This window comes from Podarcis muralis, chromosome 3 (assembly GCF_964188315.1).
Source record: "Podarcis muralis chromosome 3, rPodMur119.hap1.1, whole genome shotgun sequence".
NCBI classification, from domain to species: Eukaryota; Metazoa; Chordata; class Lepidosauria; order Squamata; family Lacertidae; genus Podarcis; species Podarcis muralis.
The window spans coordinates 71,158,432-71,177,806 of record NC_135657.1 but is presented as its reverse complement, the minus strand read 5'-3'; the positions used below and the strand labels follow the sequence as shown (position 1 = coordinate 71,177,806).

At 38.9% G+C, this 19,375-nt stretch overlaps 2 protein-coding genes across 18 annotated transcripts in view; one reads left to right on the top strand and one right to left on the bottom strand.

Annotated features, from left to right (window-relative positions):
- ARMC2 (armadillo repeat containing 2) overlaps positions 1–8,268 on the top strand; it is an 87,475-nt gene extending 79,207 nt beyond the window's left edge. For 9 of the 10 annotated variants that reach the window (XM_077926110.1, XM_077926111.1, XM_077926107.1 and 6 more), the window contains 6 exons: positions 1,703–2,015; positions 3,245–3,367; positions 4,563–4,676; positions 5,291–5,441; positions 5,598–5,758; positions 6,602–8,268. In XM_077926110.1, coding sequence (XP_077782236.1) covers positions 1,703–2,015; positions 3,245–3,367; positions 4,563–4,676; positions 5,291–5,441; positions 5,598–5,758; positions 6,602–6,726 — 987 coding nt within the window. In that variant the 3' untranslated portion in view covers positions 6,727–8,268. The remainder of the gene's footprint in view (positions 1–1,702; positions 2,016–3,244; positions 3,368–4,562; positions 4,677–5,290; positions 5,442–5,597; positions 5,759–6,601) is intronic. The other variant, XM_028723106.2, reaches the window with a different exon arrangement.
- The window catches only part of SESN1 (sestrin 1), a 60,702-nt gene that overhangs the window by 5,632 nt on the left and 35,695 nt on the right, over positions 1–19,375 (bottom strand). For 5 of the 8 annotated variants that reach the window (XM_077926120.1, XM_077926118.1, XM_077926123.1 and 2 more), the window contains 7 exons: positions 18,296–18,496; positions 15,930–16,112; positions 14,733–14,972; positions 12,961–13,108; positions 11,151–11,263; positions 10,738–10,928; positions 9,930–10,074 (listed from right to left, as the gene is read on the bottom strand). In XM_077926120.1, coding sequence (XP_077782246.1) covers positions 9,930–10,074; positions 10,738–10,928; positions 11,151–11,263; positions 12,961–13,108; positions 14,733–14,972; positions 15,930–16,112; positions 18,296–18,496 — 1,221 coding nt within the window. Of the gene's footprint in view, positions 1–7,851; positions 8,907–9,929; positions 10,075–10,737; positions 10,929–11,150; positions 11,264–12,960; positions 13,109–14,732; positions 14,973–15,929; positions 16,113–18,295; positions 18,497–19,375 lie in introns of those variants that run through there. The other 3 variants (XM_028723122.2, XM_028723121.2, XM_077926119.1) reach the window with 3 other exon arrangements.

Sequence of the window (19,375 nt, the reverse complement as noted above, 5' to 3'; positions counted from 1 at the left end):
ATCTGAAATTATTGGGACTTAGTTCAAGGGAAATAAATTTAGAACAAAAATCTAATTAGTTTTAGGATACTAATAGAGATACAAAGAAACCATGCGTTCTACATAAGAGTAATAGTTTCTGTATTTTGGGCCAAGTCTCAACAGATCTGCTCTCCCAGTTCATGCTGTCGTTAATGCTCATCTGTTTAAGATTTAATGAATGACAACTATTGCATTTCATGCTTCAGGAGTAACTTTCTTCCATTAAAGTTCAATTCTTCTTTACTAAATCCGAAACACAGATTTTAAAATTATGGAATTTCCAATCAAATCAGAGTGATTTGGCTCATTGGAGAATTCATGACACCAACCAATGGACTATTGAGGACAAAGTTCCAGCCTAAAATGACTTTGAAGATAAGAATTTACTCCTGATGAAATACTTATGAGTAGCTCTGCATGTCTTATAGCTGCCTCCCACAGGGAATAGAGATATGGAAGACTTGTTTTCTGTGGGCTGACTAGTGCATGGTTTATTTTTCTTGTCGTGCAAAAAAGTGTCAGAATTCTGAAACCTTCCATCACTTCCTCTAGTCTGTACTGTAGTATCCTGAAATTTACACTACTAATGCAATGCCAGACTTATTTTAGTAATTTTCTGTGAGCCCACAATCTCACAGTAGAAATCCCACCCTATCACACCCTTTTATTTATGTCTTTCCATAGCCTAGAATGTTACATAGAAAATAAGTATTCTGGTATAGCAAACTGCATAACAGCATGGACCTGATGTATGCAACAAATAATAACACAGCCAGAGCACTTTGTCTAGTGGTAATACCATTGGTAGAACAGACCACCAGCCCATTGAACTAACTTTAAATCTGTCAGTCCAAGGTCTTATTTGTGGTGGCGTTTTGTTTCTTGCTACGTAAGATCCCATGACAAGCATGCTGGATTGTACTAGTGGTTCATCTCACAATGGTGAATCAGATGTCTATGGGAAGCTTGCAAGCTGGAGATGAGTGCTTCAGCTCTCTCCCTGCAATTCCCTGCAACTGGGAAACCCAGCCAGATGGGCGGAGTATAAATAATAAATTATTATAGTCAGAAGCAGCATGCCTCCAACAGTGGAAGTGGAACATAGCCATTGTGGCTCATAGCTGTTGATAGCCTTGCCCTACTGTGCTAGCTGTCCTGAGAACATAAATTGTGTGAAGGTGCGAGATATAAATTGCTTATATCTAGCTGATAATTCTAATTTATGACTGGACAGTCCTGTTTCCAGACTGCTGCATTTTAACAAAACGAGAAAGTCAAAAATATTTTAACTTTGTTCTCCTGATTCATCAGTTGCTTGGTAACTAACGAAGAAAGGTATTCCTGCATTCACATATGGGGATTAAAATAAACAAAACTGTAATAAAACAATAAAATACAGCTAATACAGTACCACCATAAAATAAAAACACTTTAAAACAGAAATATATGTACTTAGGACTATTAACACATTCTATTTTTAAAATATCACAAGGCATTCTTGGCTTCTATAAGGTTTTGACATGAGACAGAAGAGAGGTAATTTTACATGCTGTGGGTTTTTTTATTTTAAAATACTGTACAGTAGATATTAACTGAAGTAAAGACGACCATTTTCGTCTTGCAAACCATTATTGATCACTTTTACTTACAGTAGGGATGTTTACATCTTCTTTAATTCCAGGATTTAGTCATCCGTATCATTTTTATTCTTGGAAATTTAACAGCAAAGAACAACCGGGCCCGGGAACAGTTTTTTGAGGTGCAAGGAAGCATTAATACCCTGATAGCACTATTCCAGGCTAATTGTGAAGCTGATTTAAATACTAAACTGCTGAAAGGTGATGGCGATGTAAAAAATCTCAAGCATCCGTCTGAAGCAGAAGATGTGCTCATCAAACTTGTAAGAGTGGTTGCCAATTTGTCCATCCATCCCACTGTAGGCACAAGTCTGGCAACAAACCATCATATTGTGACATTACTCATTACGGTACTAGGTAAGAACTGCTTTGTTCTTAGAGGAAGAAACGTTTTTCCTTAAGTTTCCCATAGTGAAATAATTTAAATCCTGCTAAAGTGATGAAATTGGTTGATTAATGATACTATAAAACTGGCTGCATCTCCAAGATTTCCCTAGTGTTTTCCAGTCATCCCCCAAACCATATTCACCATCATCTTCCTTTATCTGCAAGCTTGTCTGCTGTTCCAACTGCTGCATACCAGCCATCTCCTATAAACCATAGTGCATGTCATTTCTCTCCCTGATATTTCCTATATTAAGTTCAACATCTCAAAACTGAACCTCTTCACACCTCCCTGTACCCTCAGGCCAGTTCCAGCTCCCACCCTCAGAAACTCAGGCACCCTTTGCTGATTTAGCCCATTGAGAAAACAAACCAAGCCGTCCATGCTGATTTTCTTCTTTCTGCTACAAAAACAATACTGAAACTAGAGGGAATATGGTGTATTTTCTAGTTATATGACCATGAAGCCTTAAGCCACTGGGACCAAACTCCTTTTCACATTTCAATGGAGCTTACTACTAGGTCAGTGTGACTTAGAATTTCACCAGGTTTTTCTATAGTGCAGTGTAGAGAATAGTGGTGGGCATACATCATAAATGCATAATACTTAATGTTTGTATAGCACACTCAAGCTTTCAGAGTTCTTCACGCATGCATTCGGTTCGTAATCCTTACAACATCCCTCAAAGGTAAAGTGATAACATCTCCCATATTGCAGATAGGATGGTTGAGGTACAGAGAGAGTTGCTTGATTAAGTCCACCTAATTAGTTGATGTATTCAGTCTTTTGGGCCACTATGCTACACCAACAAACTGGTATCAATGGTAAGCAGGATTGCTGGGGCTGTATTCTGTGATGATGCACTCAGCTTTGATGGATATAAATTTGAGAGCCCATATAAGTAAGGTCTGGCATTGGCATTTCTTGAAAGCCTCTCTCCTCTCACTTGCAAATTTTCACAAGTCTTGCTGCATATTTCTTATTAAAATAGCGGTATGAAGGATTTTAGCAAGGAGAATGGGCACATATGAACACCTCATGGAAAAACCAGGCATGATCACAATGCGGTTTTGGAATGGCCCAAAGCTTTCTTTTATGTAGTCTTTGGAATGTTGTGAACAACAGTCACCAAAGCTGTGAAGTGTCAAAATGTTAAGTTCCTTGAAAAAACACTTATGTCTTTTTTTGTCCAAATTACTAGAAAACAAATCAGTTGATGAATGTGAGGAGCTGGTTATTAATACCACAGCAACAATCAGCAATTTATCTTTCTACCAAGTGAAGAATTCTGTAATCCAGGAGAAGAAATTATATATTGCAGAGTGTAAGGATTTTTTTATTTAAAAAGATTAGTATATCATATTTCTGTTATTATAATGATATAATATCCCTCACTGTATTGAGCAACAGTGAGAAATAGCACTGAAATAAGACAGCTGTTATCTACTTTCTCAGTTTTGGTTGGTAAAGCTGATCTCATTTGATAATCCTTGTGGATGCAATGAAGACTATGAAATTTGCTCAGTTTGCAAACTGGTTAGGCTGGAGAACAGCAGGTTAATTTCTTAACTGAATTGTTTCATCTGTGTTCTGCTGTTGCAACTTTGCTCAGGCCCAAGGTGGCTGATGAGTGTAGATCTAAACTCAAAGTTGCTCCTGCCCATTGTAGATTAAAAACTGTAATATCAAATTTAAAGCTCAAGTATTAGGCTCAAAAACATTAAATGAGAAGACATTAACAGTAGTCTACACATATTCCAAGACTAGATGAGTATTTCCTTGGATTTAGGTAGTTTTTGGACTAGTTGGTTTTTTTGGAGTTGTAGTTACAGGAGAACTAGAAATTATTTTAGAATACTGAAAACTCAGTGAGTGATACTGAGGGGGGAACTGAGGAAGAAGAAAGGGCTGCAGCTGGAGAAAGAATACCATAACAATAGGCCAAATGTTAAATGTACCAGTATGTATTTTGCTTCATCCTGGTTTTGTACGTCTTTTAAAATAAGATCAAAAATAAAGGGGAAACTGTGGTGTCTGATCAAGAGATGGTTTCAGTGAGCATCTCCTGAGGGCAGATGTTATCATTGGACCCTGTAATATGCTACACCACAATGTAGGTCTGAACTTTGGATTCGTAATATCTTGTCCAGAGGCCTAACCATCTGTTTTAAGGCACATCCAAGCTGGTAGTTTTTGTGTGTGGTTAAATATGAAGGAGGGCAGAAATTATCATGCTCAAGGCATAACTCCTACAGAGCAAACTGCATGCCCTAGCAGTTGGTATTTCAGTTATTGCTGGCTTACCAAGTGTAACCAAAATGTGCTTGTCTAGTCACACATCAGTATTTTCATATGACAGAGATTCAGTAGTTTAGTTTCCAGCAGTCTCTCTGAGTATTGAGCTTTCCTACTTCCACTCCTCTATGTTGTAAATTTGCTTCAGTTATTTAAGTGTGTTGCAAAGGTGACCAATTTCTTGAACTATGCTAAGTGCACCTTTTCTGCTTCTGTACTAACAGTGCTTTTAAAGCTATTAATGAGCAGTAATATGGATGGAATTCTAGAGGCCATTCGAGTCTTTGGTAACCTTTCACAATGCCATGAAATCTGTGACTTCATTATACAGCGAAAGGGTGAGTTTCTGTCCCATTAGACCAAATAAATAAATATCAGTTACATGACTACAATATGTTGCCTGTTCAAGTTTAACGTATCGAGTGCTAAAATCCATCTACACCAAAATGGCGCCATTTGAAAGCATATGGATTAGAACAATGTGTCCGATAGGCTGCTTATAGACCTTGGAATTCAGAGATTCTCATTATACTAGAGCAGGTAATGTTGGGCAGATACATCATAATAGCTCTCTGTGGCTAGGGCCACTCTGAAATCATAGCAGATAGACCATCAAAAAGGCAGAGGTTGCAAGAATTGGGGGGAAGTTAAAGGGCACCTATGGCCCATCGTGTTGTTGAGCATGTAGCAAATATGTTAACAGTCTGAGCTGTTGGTAAAGCACATCTTATTTTAGTTGTTATAATAAAGAAGTTTAATGATTCAGCTTTGTAGTGCTCATATTGTTTAGCATTAGATAACTGCAACTTGGATGCTGGGAGTGAGAGAGTGGTATTCCGGCAGTGCACCACATAAATTCATGGGTTGTTGGGTTCTTCAAACTCTCAACACACATTTGTTTCATTGTTAACACTGTGAAAATTCTTAAAGACAATTTTGTTCTCTGAAATAGCTTTTTCTTGCCATCTAGTGTACAAGTTCATGATCGCTTTGCTCGATACCAAACACCAGGATGTCTGCTTTTCAGCCTGTGGAGTTCTCCTCAATCTTACAGTGGATAAAAGCAGGCGTAGTATATTGAACGAAGAAGGAGGAATTAAAAAGTGAGTTCAGAAAACTAGTGGGAGTTGGAGGGTTAAGTGAGCTTTTACTGACGTTTTATGTTGGGGAGGAGAGAAACATCCACGTTTAAGGACAGCCTCAGAAAAGGTAGTCCTGACAAAAGTGTTAAACTAGTCTTTACTCCATTATTGCAACAGGTTGATCGATTGTTTGAGAGACTTTGGGCCTACAGACTGGCAGCTGGCTTGTTTGATATGTAAAACTTTGTGGAACTACAGTGAGAATGTTAGCATGGCTAAGGCTTGCTTTGAAGATGACGAATCAAACACCTTGCTCGTTATCCTTGCATCATTTTTAGGTAAGCTGTAAAAGCCAATCTCATTACCCTTCCTTAACAAGTAGAATGAAAATACAGAAGCTACTCAGTTTGCTGGTAGGGAAATACAAAAGGCAGAGGCATGACAGAATTGAATGAAGTCATTAAGAGAATGGAATATATTTTTCTTCCTCTTAGGTAATACTAGAATTTAGTGTTAATGCCATGAAAGTGACTGGCAGTAGTTTCAAAACAAATGAAAGCACTTCACAAAATGCACACGTACCTTATGGCAGCAAATGCCATAAATAATGGTAATGGCCACAGGCATAGATTGCCTAAAATCAATGGGTGTGTGTGTATTTTTGTCAATAGCTATGAGCTATAACAGTACCTTCATGTTCGGAGGAAGCATGTCTCTGAATACCAACTGTGGTGAGGAGCAAAACATAGGGGAGGGCTCTTGCCTTCAGGCCTGTCTTGAGAGCTGTCCAGAAGCAGTCAGCTGTGGGCCGTGATGCTGTACTAAATAGCGTCTTTGTATAATCCAGCAGGGCTCCAATGTTTTACCTCTACTTCTGATAATTGTAATTCTATTGTGTTGAATCCAACTAAGCCATATTTACCGAGAAACTACCTCTTGTTCAAATGGCAGTATAGCAGCTGTGTGAAATTATCTACGCAGTGTTCCATCTAGACCAGAATCAACACTCACTGCTGTCACATGCACAAGGTGGATTTTTAAGAAGACATTGGCACTATTTTTCTCAGTCTTACGTTTACTAAAAGGAAAATCCTGCATGTTTTGTGAAGAGACCCTAAATAATTTAAATGCATTGTTCTGTTTCATATTGACTGATAATATCATTGTTGTTCTTGCTGCAGATGAAGAATTCGCTCTGGATTACAATTTGGATGATTTAAGAGATTATCACAAACTTTACTGGGAAACAGAGTTCAAACCTGTGGCGCAGAAGCTTCTCCAGAGGATTCAAAACTGCAACTTTTGAATTCCTTATTTTAAGGTGGGTGCTGAGGATACTCCAGTGGCCGTTTATGCAAAGTTGTTGCACTCAAAGTGCTTTGACAGAAAGTGGCTTTAGGTAGTTTTCTTTTGTATTAGCATGTACGTTCATTGTATGATACCTTTTCTTAAATTTCCAGTGGCATTTAGGGATGTAAAAATAAACCAGCTGCAGCATCTGGTTTGTGTGTCTTTTTAGAAAGCTAAAAATATGCTCCAAGACAGTAGAAGTTTGCAGAAAAGTGATTATCACATGATGAGCAAGGATTCACTGCTCCTTGTCCTGCTGACTTGGGATATTAAATATGCATTTATTAGATCGGATTGTAAAAAATAGAGCCTTAATGGGGGATAATAGCAACTTCTGGCCTCCCCTTCTGTGATTTCCAGAAATTTAGAGGTGCACTAAATCAGCATTAAGAGGGGTTTTTTCATTAAGAGGGTTTTTTCCTTCATATTTCATACAACTGTTTTTTAGATAATGGAGTGTTCTCATACTAACTCAACTAAGACATTGCCCATAGAGAAACTGATTATTATTTTTTATCTTGGAAATCTTTATATGACTTGCTATCAACAAAATAGTGGTGGAAAATCTCTACTACATTATACAGAAGAGGCACATGCCAAATAACCTCTATAGGAGATTTTGCATCATTAGCTCCTATTTGGTTTAATGCAAAACTACTATATCTACTCTTCCCTCTGATGCTTTAAAAAAAGGGCCGCATCTGTTTTAAAACTGAAACTAAACAACCTGCAAAGAGGCAAGCATCAGCTTTATACAATATCCTTGAAGAACTGAGAACATCTTTGGATGTTGATATTATTAGACTTCAATTGCTTTATACAGCAATTAGTAGAAGGTATGTTTTAGCCTAAGCCAATTTAAGAACCACACATTCGTTCTATGATTTTTTGGATCAGCATAAACCTTGTATTTTATTTTTTTTACTAGAGGAAATAGCAGATGCTTCCTGTTAAACTGTCAAGGGTTGCATTTTAGTTTTTTGTTCTTTCCCCTCAAACACAAATAGACAGCAGTGCAGGGCCAGATATCGCACTCACTACTCTATACTAGTTAATGCTAGTTCAAATAAAATGCCTGAAATAAGAACAGAACAAAAATTGTTTTATTTAAACAATTCAGTAATACTGACAGATTTTATAGCAGTTCATGCTGCTCATACAAAAGTATCCATATATTTTCCAGAAACAGCTGTATGACAAACTTAAGGGTTTTATCGTTATGCTATTTTCCTGCTTGACTACATAAGCTAAGTGATGGACCATAGGCATGGGTAAGCAAATGTATTGAGAGGCTGCCTGATAGTCCGAATTAACTTTCCCACACCTTAGATAACTTCTAGGAACAATAAGAAATAGGAGAATGTTTGTCCTTGTTACCAAGCATTTAGCATTTCACATAGTTGCAGTCTTAAGCAGCTTTGAAAATTCTTACTCCTTTTCACACTGTTGATTTAGCCACACAACCACTGTGAACAAGTCCAGGCCAATAACATTTTTTTTTTAAAAGAAAGCTAGACACTCCTGTTACAATCAAAACTGTTAGTGTGAATACAGTTCAGTTTCAAATCATTAGCAAGGACTTTCTCTAATAACCATATAAGGCTCAGATTTCATTTGTAGCTTAATTGGAATTGCTAGTCTCTTCATTTCACTAGCAAGTACAGCAGCATCAAGACGTTTCCTTTAAAAAATATCAATTATTCTTATATCAAAAGCAGAAGTCTTTTTAAATTCTCCTCGTGTCCCCAGATTTTGTTATCTACTTGCAACAAATACAAGATTTACGTAATTAACTACTTGGCTGCCACAAATCATGGTTTCCTGTGCTATCAAGAGCAGGCTGTAGTGATCAAGGAGCCTCTCTGAACAATTTTGTCCACCAAGCCCAGTAGCAATATTCCACCAAGGAAGGAGCTGAAACTAAAAGAAAGTTATGGCACAATCGATCTCATGGCTTTTAGCCACCACTGGTTCCGAAGCTCGGTAGCATCTCCTCGTAGGCAGCACCTGCTGCACCTTCCAACCCAGTTAGCCAGCCAGCCAAACATTTCAGGTCATGTAGCGAGTAATGGCTCTCAGAGCATACAGCAGTTCAGCCTGCATCCGCGCTTCTATGAGAAGCAAATTGACATGAACCTTTAAAGAAGAAGAGAAGAAGCATAGCTGAGTTTCAAGTATGTCTCCTGTCCAGAGTATTATTGTCAAGCATGCAGGATTTCTGTGATTAAACGTTTCACTGGTCAGCTCATTAGGCTGTGAACCCAGTAGCAGTGACATGGTGGCTACTGGCCCTGGATCTGTAAAGAGTGCATGTTTCTCCATCTGACAACCATGGTCACTGTTTGAAAGTATTAAAATGAATCAACAGAAAAAAATATTAAACCACTAGAATCCTGTGTACAGAAGACAGGCAAGTGGGAAATAGTGTCCAATACATCCTCACTGTGTGATAAGGTTGGCCAATGTAAAATGAAGGCACTGTGTAGAGCCTTTCCTGGGATCCAAGAACATACTATGTAGGTGCAGTAGGCAGAGGCCTACCCTTAAAGAGGTCTTTGATCAAGCTTGCTACACTGATGTGAACCAACATCATTATAATCCTTATTCTCTCATACTATGAATGTAAAAATACAAACACTGCTTATTTGAAAAAAGTATACAAGTTTGTAATAAATGGGAGATTAAATCTACGTAGAATCATGGGAGTTGCAAACAAAATGTACAGTGGTGCCCCGCAAGACGAACGCCTCGCAAGACGGAAAACCTGCTAGACAAAAGGGTTTTCCGTTTTGGAGGCGCTTCACAAAACGAATTTCCCTATGGGGTTGCTTCGCAAGACGAAAAGATCTTGCGCGTCCCCGCGGGTTTTTTTCGCTCCCCCCCCCCCCGCTTTCCTAATCCGCTAAGCCGCCTATCAGCTCTTCCGCTGATAACCCGCTTAACAGCTGATCGCGAAAAGCCGCTAGACCGCTGTAGCACTAATCCACTAAGCTGTCAATGGGCTTGCTTCGCAAGACGAAAAAACCACTAGACGAAGAGAATCGCGGAACGGATTCTTTTCGTCTTGCGAGGCACCACTGTCTTGGGCTCATTATCTAACTGTCAAGCAACATTATTGCTCAATATAGCAAAGTCAAAATATATGTTTGAAGAACATACCTTCTCAGAGTGTTTGAACTGTCTCCAAAAGCTATCATACATTCTGTTTGTGGTCTTCTCAGGAGCACACACCACAGTTTTGATGTAAATTTTAAAACTGCGGTCCAGTAGCTGGTTAATTTCACCATAGTCATAGTCATCATATCTGTTTGGAATTAAGGGGAAAACTTTTATCTCTCCAAAAACAAATATTTTTGTCATTACAGTACAATCATCATAGTAGCTACTTGACAGGAATAGGTGTTTCTGTGGATCTCCAACCACAGCCCCATGACAGTAGCCTTCTGAATACTTTCTCCTCTTCTCTCCAGTTGAACAACTTCCCTTCTCCAGTGCTTTTCTCTGCTTCCCACAGCTCTGGAAGATTACTTCCTTTGTGTGAAGCAGCACTATCACATGGTGCTTACAGTCCTACAGGTTTCTTCTGCCTTTCTCTATCCTGCAGATCACTGCTTCCCATGCCCCTACCCACAAATAATTCCAGTTCCTTGGTGATTTCTTCAGGCCATGAACCTGAGAGTAGTATAAAACCCTACTCCATACTAGCATTTTATTTTATTTCAAATTAAGGCAAATTACATTCCAAGCCACTAGGCTATTTGCTCTGACCTGGAACTCCTTATCAGCTTATCCAATTAATGTATCCATGACTGCTGCAGCTTGGGAAAACATAACTTTTGATGTAAGTTTTGCAAAGTATTCCTTACAGGTTATGTATACTAAACTCAGAATGTCAACAATGTCTAGCATAACAAACAATTGCACAGCGTTACCATAAAGCTGCCCATATACACATAAGAGGACCAACCTTATTCCAAACATACAATGGATATAATTCCAGATTGCCCGCCTGAGCATTGAGGTATCCACATCTTTATGCATGGCCATTGTGTTGTAAGTCAGGTTGTATGCAATCTGAAACTTCTCATCTATCAACTGCCCCACATCTGGATAGAGACGATTTACCAATGAATAGCCATGGTCTTCCCATGAATAGTCCTTAAAAACAAATTCGGTACGTGAGTGCAAGTTCCCAAGAAAGGTGCCATTGTATTACACACAGAGTTTTAAGCTAAGCTTGCAAATAGATTTGAAATGGCTTAAGGAAACACTATCTTATTTTCTTAGGATAATAGCAAAGCCCTACAACGAGCTTAGTGTATAAATACTAATTATGCAGCGCACTCTTCCAAGTTTTGCTACTTGCAACCTAAGTCTTACCTGAACATGGAACGTAGGTACTTGCATTCCATGTCTGGAGAAATCTTTATAGCCATAGCTAGTATCCTCAAAGTGGCGAGACACATCTCTTGTTGGCACAGATTCTTCATCTTCTGTTAAAAATGTAACAAAACATTGCAAAACTTAACACCGAAAGCCCTGACGCAAATGGCTACAATTTAAAAATTGTATCCCTTGTTTGAAAATCCTTTTCTAGACCATATACGCATAAATCAATTAAAATTGATAGTTTATTAGACAAAACCTTTTTTTAAATGCAACATTGAACCTATATTACAGAAGTAGAGAAGTAGAGAATATGTAGCCCTCCAGATGTTGTTCAGACTACAGTCCCATCAGCCCCAGCCAGTGTGACTGATGGTCAGGGTTGATGGAACTTGTAGTCAATATCATATAGAGGGCCACCAGTTCCCTATCCCTCAGCTATGTGAAATTCAAGGCCATAACTCTGTATTTTGTGTTTATTCACTTATTTTGTATTTTTATGCTGCAAACCATGAAGGGCAGTATATAAATAAAATAAATAACATCCACATATTAATGCAAGTCGTGAGCATATAATTTCTCTACATCTGACTTGATGAACAGAAAAAAATACAGGGCCAGGAATTAGTAACAAGTCTTGTTTCTGGTCTTAGCATTTCATGCTGTACATTTCAAGCTCATTAGTATGGTCAGATGGGATTGAAACACATTGTTGCTTTAAGTTGAATGGCAGCATTTTTAGGATTTCAGCCAAACTTTGGGATCACATGCAGCCCACCACTACACTAGTTTTTCATTGGATATGTCCTTGCATCCATGTGCTCTTGACATGACACTGCACTGACACAATACTAAACTTTCTAAGATAGAATAAAAAATGAATGCTACAGAAAACCATGTCAACAATTAGCAACATCCTGCTTCTAGGTTTTTATGGCAGTGGAAAGGAGGATATAAACAGAATTTAAGATTGGAGTAAAACCAAAGTATAGCAAAAGGAGGACATCTTTAGTTTCAAGTACTATTTTGCCTGCGTATTTCCACCTAATCATGTATACATGTTAATGGCAAACAGCTGCAAATATTTAATGCTTTCTCTGTGTTGGTATGGCAACACTCCAGATACAGCCAGATACAGACTCACTCCCCATTGGGAGGCCATAAACTCCAGACTCATAGAAGTAACAAGCGTGGTCAGGTACATAAGATTAGCTGTAGTCTTGGTACAATCAACAGTGTTGATGGAAACAAAGTCCATACTCCCACACCCCATTATGCTCCAAATTAAAGTGCACCTCAACAGTGCTAGGTGCAAGCAGACTGCAGTTCTGCTTGTTGCTGGGTTTCTATTTTCATTTTAATATACCTGGACTATTTTTGTAGGTGCCTAACGAATGAAATAAACGACTCTAGGTGGCTGTTCCAAGTAGGGAAGGCCAGGGCTCTCTTCTGCTGCTAGTGTTAGCTGACAGCCAGTGGGAAAGGGTCACCTTAATTAAGCAGTAGACACACTGGGTGGGGCATGACAACACACACATCCCTTGGCAACATACCTCCCTACATGCGTAGGTTTGTGTCTTGGGCAACTACCCAGATGAACTGATTAACTTGTAATTAAGATTTTGAGTTATAAAGGAGATCGGTGTTTTTAATGTGTTTCATTATCTGTTCATGACAGTGGAAACTTGCTGTGATCTGGAATTGACAAAAGCATTTTACTATCTAACTTGATAGGCAACACTAAGACATGCGCCACAAGCCAAGATGGTTTTTAAAGATATGTTGACTTTAACTATGTTCCCACCTGAGCAACACACCAACATGCTTTCTCTCTTTTCCTTCTCAAAACGAGTGGCTTTTTCTTCTTGACTGGCTTTAACATCATCTCTGCATTCCTGTAGTTGCTTCAGTTTTTCCATAAGTGCTTCTACTTCACAGAAAGGCTCAGTGATCTTTAAAAAAACACCAATATTCTAATGCATTGGGATATTGTACTGAGAGTATACAGTCACAGGTAAGTATAAGCATTATACTATGTTCCAGTTCTATGCCTCCCTGCTTACTACCTTAAATTCAATGGTGCCCTCAGTTTTGTGGATATTCTATTTGCCTTTATTATGCAATGATGTAATGCAGAATTAACAGTTATAGCTGTTTTTGGACAGGGATACCTGACTACAGTGTTTGATGCATTAGTAGCTGAAGTACATCCTATTAAGTTTTGTCCAAAAGCTGCAGCTTGTGCAAAATGCTGTCCAAAGATCTAAAGTTCTTAAAAAATGGCTATTTCAAAAAAAAAGGTTGCACATTCTTAAAATGCTATTAACAAAAAACACAACAGCTACATTTAAAATTGGCATCACATACCTACAAGAAAATTTAGTTGATATAACATCCAACATAAGTGACATAACATCCAATTTCTGTCTATCACCTTGTTCTCAGGCTGTAGTTTGATGTAAAAGATGTTAGGAATAATTAAAACAAATGCTCTATTCCTGCTAGTACTTCACCCCCCCCACCCGCAAAAGATAGCAACATTACTGATTAAACATCTCACTTGTGAAATGTGATATGTTTTTTATAACTGAAATTCATTAGGACTGCTTTTCACATTATTGTGGTGTCAATAATAATAATAATAATAATAATAATAATAATAATACACATACATACAAAGTGTATGTGCATTCTTGGGAGTTGGAATCTGCTTCATGGTAAGCCTGTTTCTCACCTTAGGAACCTTTTAATAATTCTCAATGACACATTGTTTTTGACAATGGCAAAAGTCACTAGACCAGCTAAACCAGGGGTTGGCAAGGTTTACTTTGCCTTGGGCCAGTTCACTCCAGTGGAGATCCCTCCGTGGGCCAGATCACGCCCACAATTTTCGGTACCGCGGAAGCGAGTCCCCACACTGTGCTGGTTTAGCACAGCACATGGGGACTCGCTGAGCAGGCAACTCGTGGGCTGGTTAAATGACCCCTGTCGGCTGCTTGTGGCCCATGGGGCTTAGGTTGCCGACCCCTGAACTAAACCATCATATTAAATTAGTGAGGAGTTGAACAATTTCAGTTCAATTTTGGGAAACTCAGATCAGCTCCACACCTTTCACGGCAAATAAATTTCTTGAATTGACACTTGTATTTTCGATATCAAGTGTGTACGTCAGGCATAGGCAAACTCGGCCCTCCAGATGTTTTGGGACTACAACCTCCATCATCCCTGACCACTGGTCCTGTTAGCTAGGGGTGATGGGAGTCTTAGTCCCAAAACATCTGGAGGGCCAAGTTTGCCTATGCCTGCTGTACGTTATCCACGTTTAGGGACCTTGGTCTAACTGGGCTTCCCTGATGCGTTTGCTTCATAAAATACAAATACAGTTTCTACATTCATACAAGTACAAATACATTTGCTGCTTTGAAAAGTCACTGATTTGTGCCCCCACCCCCAATGAATAAAAAAGTGCTACTGGGATTTTTCATATACTTTCATGTACATATACTTCACTACCAGTGGAAATGCTAGAAAAAATGTTCATGTATGTAACTTACTTAATATAGATGAAATACTTACAGCAATATTTGCAGCTGGGCCCTGCGTCTCATACACACCATGATTTCCATTTGCAATATCACAAATGCAGTAGCCACTGACAGAAGGTGGCCTGAACGTGTGACCACCGTCACAGTGAATTTCTGGGTTGATTCCACAGCCAAACGTGAAGGACGCAAGCGAATGATAATGTGTAAGGAGAACTACAGCATGGATCAGTTCTGCCAGGGACCAGCTATGTTCTTCAGTCTTCAGAAGTTGCTTCAGGAGGAAAAAAGATTTACAAGTTCTCTTAGAAACTTTGCTTGTAGCTACCTCACAAATCTGATTATACAATAAGGCCACAGATGTTTCCAGCATGACACACACTCATGCTTTTCTATCAGAAAGATCCTACTAAATGCAGGGACTGAATACCCATGAGCAAGATTTTCAACTAGGTGAATACTTTATAGCGCTGCAACTTTATACATGATATTGCTTCAAAGTTGAAGGTAGTTTAGATAATTTTGAAACAAAAATGTACGCTAGCTAAGCAAAGGGAGACCAAATAATTCTAAACACTAATTTCTAATTACTTTTTAAAGTATCTAAGGTCAGGTGGTTCAGGGACAAATTAGTCACTGATACACTAAAATGATACTGTCTAGTATAATGAGAGCTAGTTAAAAATAATTCAGTTTTGTTTTGACAAATGGAAATCAACATTAGATAGTTAATCTCAGGGTTCAAAAAGGAGGAGAGGAGAGGAAAGGAAAGGAAAAAGAAAGAGCACTTGGACCTACCATGTCCCTAAATGATCCTTCAGCATCAGGTGCTCTATGCGAACAACATGAATCATAGTTTAAGGATGGTGCCCATCCATCTGAGAGCTATATATCAAGACTTGGCAAGTACCTAATACTATGCCATGCCCCCCCCCAAAAAAAACCAGCTGGTATCCCAGTAGTAAATAGAATTTCCAAGTAAGAATGTTGTTCAGTACAGACACTTAGCACTTGTGTTTCTATTAAGATGATTTGAATGTTTTAGCATCTTATGACACAGCACGTGGTAGCAAATATTTAAAAAGGTATGGATTAAAATACTAGACGCTTGAAAAGCTCTAAATCAAAAAATAAAAATATTAAGGGAGCTTACATATATAGTATTTATATGTATGTATGTATGTATGTAAGTAAGTAAGTAAGTAAGTAAATAAATAAGTAAAATACTCACTTCAATATGTTCTTTGGTAATGAGCCATGGTCTGTGCGCCAAGATTTTATTCAATTCACCCAAATTCTGCAGTTTTTGAGGTGCATTCTCTAGACCATTCAACCACTTAGGGTCTCCCCCAACATGAAGAAAGCAATTGACATGGACGTTAACCAAGTAGGAGCACTGGTGCCTAGCTGCAGCCTGGAGGAAAAACAAGCACAAGAACTATCAAACTCAGAGATTCCCTGCAGGGAAGTTCCTTGCCTATCAATATGGATAATTACAGAGCATAGCTATGCTCAAGAATGGGAAACAACAACAAAAAACCTGCCTGTGTAGTAATGTTTATGTATTTTGTTTGCATAGTGGTTTATTTCTGTATGTGCTTTGTATATGGCAAAAGCAGTACAACAGCAACTTTTATTTCTTTACCATATACAAATGTATTCACTTTATAAGCCAGTGTACTCAGAATCAAGTCCCACTGACTGGTTGCATCCAATGAAATTGTTCTTTCCACACAAATACTCAAGCAACAGAACTCTTCCCCCCTTATCTCCTTGCAACCCCCTCCCAATTTGCTCCAGAGGATTGGAGGACGCCCCCAGAACACATTTAGGGGGCATGCGGGGGGAGGGGGTATAAGAGGAAGGGCAAATTCTTTTACACAAGACGTCCTTGCACAAAAGGGCCACTTTGTTCCAGGTAAAATTATATAAGATTGCAGCCCATAATTTTAACTTAAATATATCAGAGATACTTTGTTTCTGCTATTTTAGTCTAGTTCCTCCAATCCCTTTCATACATGAAGGCTAGAGAAAACAGCTTGAACACTGTTTTAACAACAGCCATCATTAGATGTTTCCTCCCACAACTGTCATTCTCTTTGTTCGACAGATTTCCTGGAAAGCTGCAGCAATAATACTAGAACCTCAACAGACAGTCTTAAATTATTTGGTCACAAATGAGCCAACTACAAAGTATTAAAAGATGTGTGACTGGGTCTCTTGCCATTTTAGATTTTGCTTAAAAGCAGCCATGAGGCAAAATTTGATTGCAGTAAAAGTGCTCGGAAAGAAGCTGTTTAAACCTTTTCCTCTCCTACGTTATTTCACTAATCTAAATCTACCCCCCCCAAAAAAAACTCCCTATTGTTTGCCCTGAATTATGCGCATTTCAGTCATTTGTTTTCTTTGGGGGGGGGGGACTTTAAATAATTTTTCGTCCTATAGGGCGCGCTCCCCGGGTTTCAGGCTGCAGGCTGCTGTCCGCAAGCCTTGGGAGCCCGGCGGGAATAGCTTCCTGAAGCCTGGAGAGCGAGAGGGGTCAGTGTGCACCGACCCGTCTCGCTCTCCAGGCTCCAGCGAAAGCCTGCATTTGCCCCATAGGACGCACACACATTTCCCCTTCATTTTTGGAGGGGGGAAAGTGTGTCCTATAGGGCGAAAAATACGAACTAATAGCAAAAATAAGAACTAATAGCAGCTTGGAGAGGAGATTTAGATTAGTGAAACCTTTTCCCCACTGCTGCAATCAGATTTGTTCAGGGCAAACAGAACTGCCAGAATAAGTAGAAGCTGACAGGATGAGGCCACTCACCTCACCTTCCTTGCTGCTGGTGGTCACCAGGAGGTGGAGGGGAGAGGCAGCAGCAAGGTACAAATGCACTTGTAGAGCCAATCCGTGTGTTTGCACCATGCCTTTGTCACTCCCACCTCTAGCTCTCAGTAAGCAGCAGTGGAATGGGTAACAGGAGGTCAGGTGAGTGCAGCTACCCTGTTCCGCTGACCACTACCAGCTAGAATACCTTAAATAATTCCTCTGCTATTCTAGCCATTCTAGCCACTGAAAAATTATAAAGTAGAAACAAGTAGAAATATTAGAAATAAGTGTTCCAGATTGCAAAAATTAAACACATTTGTTCCAATACTTTCTGACTAATATACACAACAAACATGCACAAGAGATGCCTAATCGGTGGGCCCCTGATGTTGTTCGACTTGAAATCACATCATTACCATCCATTGGTCATGCTGGCTGGAGCTGATGGGAATTGGAGCTCAATATTACCAAAGGGCTACAGGTTAGCCACAGTATGAACACAGAATTCCCACAAAATTAACAAACTTCATTTATATTTTATACACACCCTTCATTCAATTTAGAATTTTCTGACTGTACAGTCACTTAAGCATTTTAAAGAAACAAAAATTAAATTATTAAAATACACACAAGAATAAAATGCATGGGTGAGCATACATGTTTTTTAGTTTAGTGCCAAAGAGATTGCAAAGATTTCTCTTAAGTACAGCCATATCTGATATAGAAACTTTAAAAGATGTACAAAATACTGCCATTGCTTTCTGTTTCATAGTTTAACTTACCATGATACCAATGTAGTGTCGATAGTGAAGAGGCAGTGGGCCATCCATCTGCAACAGATAATGCTGAGTTTTTAAAAAGCTCTCCAGGTACTGTGGGTGGAAAACCATCACCAGGGCAATGTTGTCCAAATGCCCTAAAGTTGTGAAAGACTCTGCAAACAAAGCATGCATGTGGGTATCTTCAGCGCTCACTTGGATAATCTGTTTGAATTAGAAAAAGAATAGTGGCAAAACATTGTAAGAAATAAAGACATAGCAGCCAATATGAATATTTGTTAATATTTACTAGCTCCAAATTAGTTGTTAAATCTTAATATACCAAATGAGATGCTTCTCATAACTGAAGGACTTTAGTGAATCCCCAAGTATAGCAAATTGTGTGCTGGATCAATAACATGTAATAATATGTTTATTATTTATACCCCACCCATCTGGCTGGCTTTCCTAAACCACTCTGGGCAGCTTACACCATATATAAAAAATTGTAAATCATTAGACATTAAAAATTTCCTGATATGGGGCTGCCTTCAGATGTCTGATAGCTGTTTATTTCCTTGACATCTGATGGGAGGGTGTTTCACAGGGTGGGCACCACTACTGAGAAAGCCCTCTGCCTGGTTCCCTGTAACCTCAAGCTTTATATCAATTTTTAACAGAGATAAGTGGACAGGGAATATATATTTATTGAAGGGCAGTATGCTAGCCTATAAAGAGGCAACAGTAGTACCCCAAAATGCTGAGTTATTTAAATAGTTAGCTGTTGTGGGAAACATGTTTATGACTACTAAGCTTGGCGTAATGTTAACCAAAGCCACATTGATAAAGCCTCTTTTTACCACCCAAGTTTTATATCAGCCAGCGTGTGAAGTAGCCCAGGAACATCACTTGTTCACCTTCTCTCATACACTCACACTATGCACTAAAAACATGCTGGTTAATTAGATTTAAACAAACATACATGTCCACTACAATTAAAGGGCAAGCTAATCCTTACCTAGTATCCAAACAACATTGGGTTTATTAAGACAAGCTAGTATGAGTGTGCCATTAAATATCAAAATTCCACATGGACATTACTGT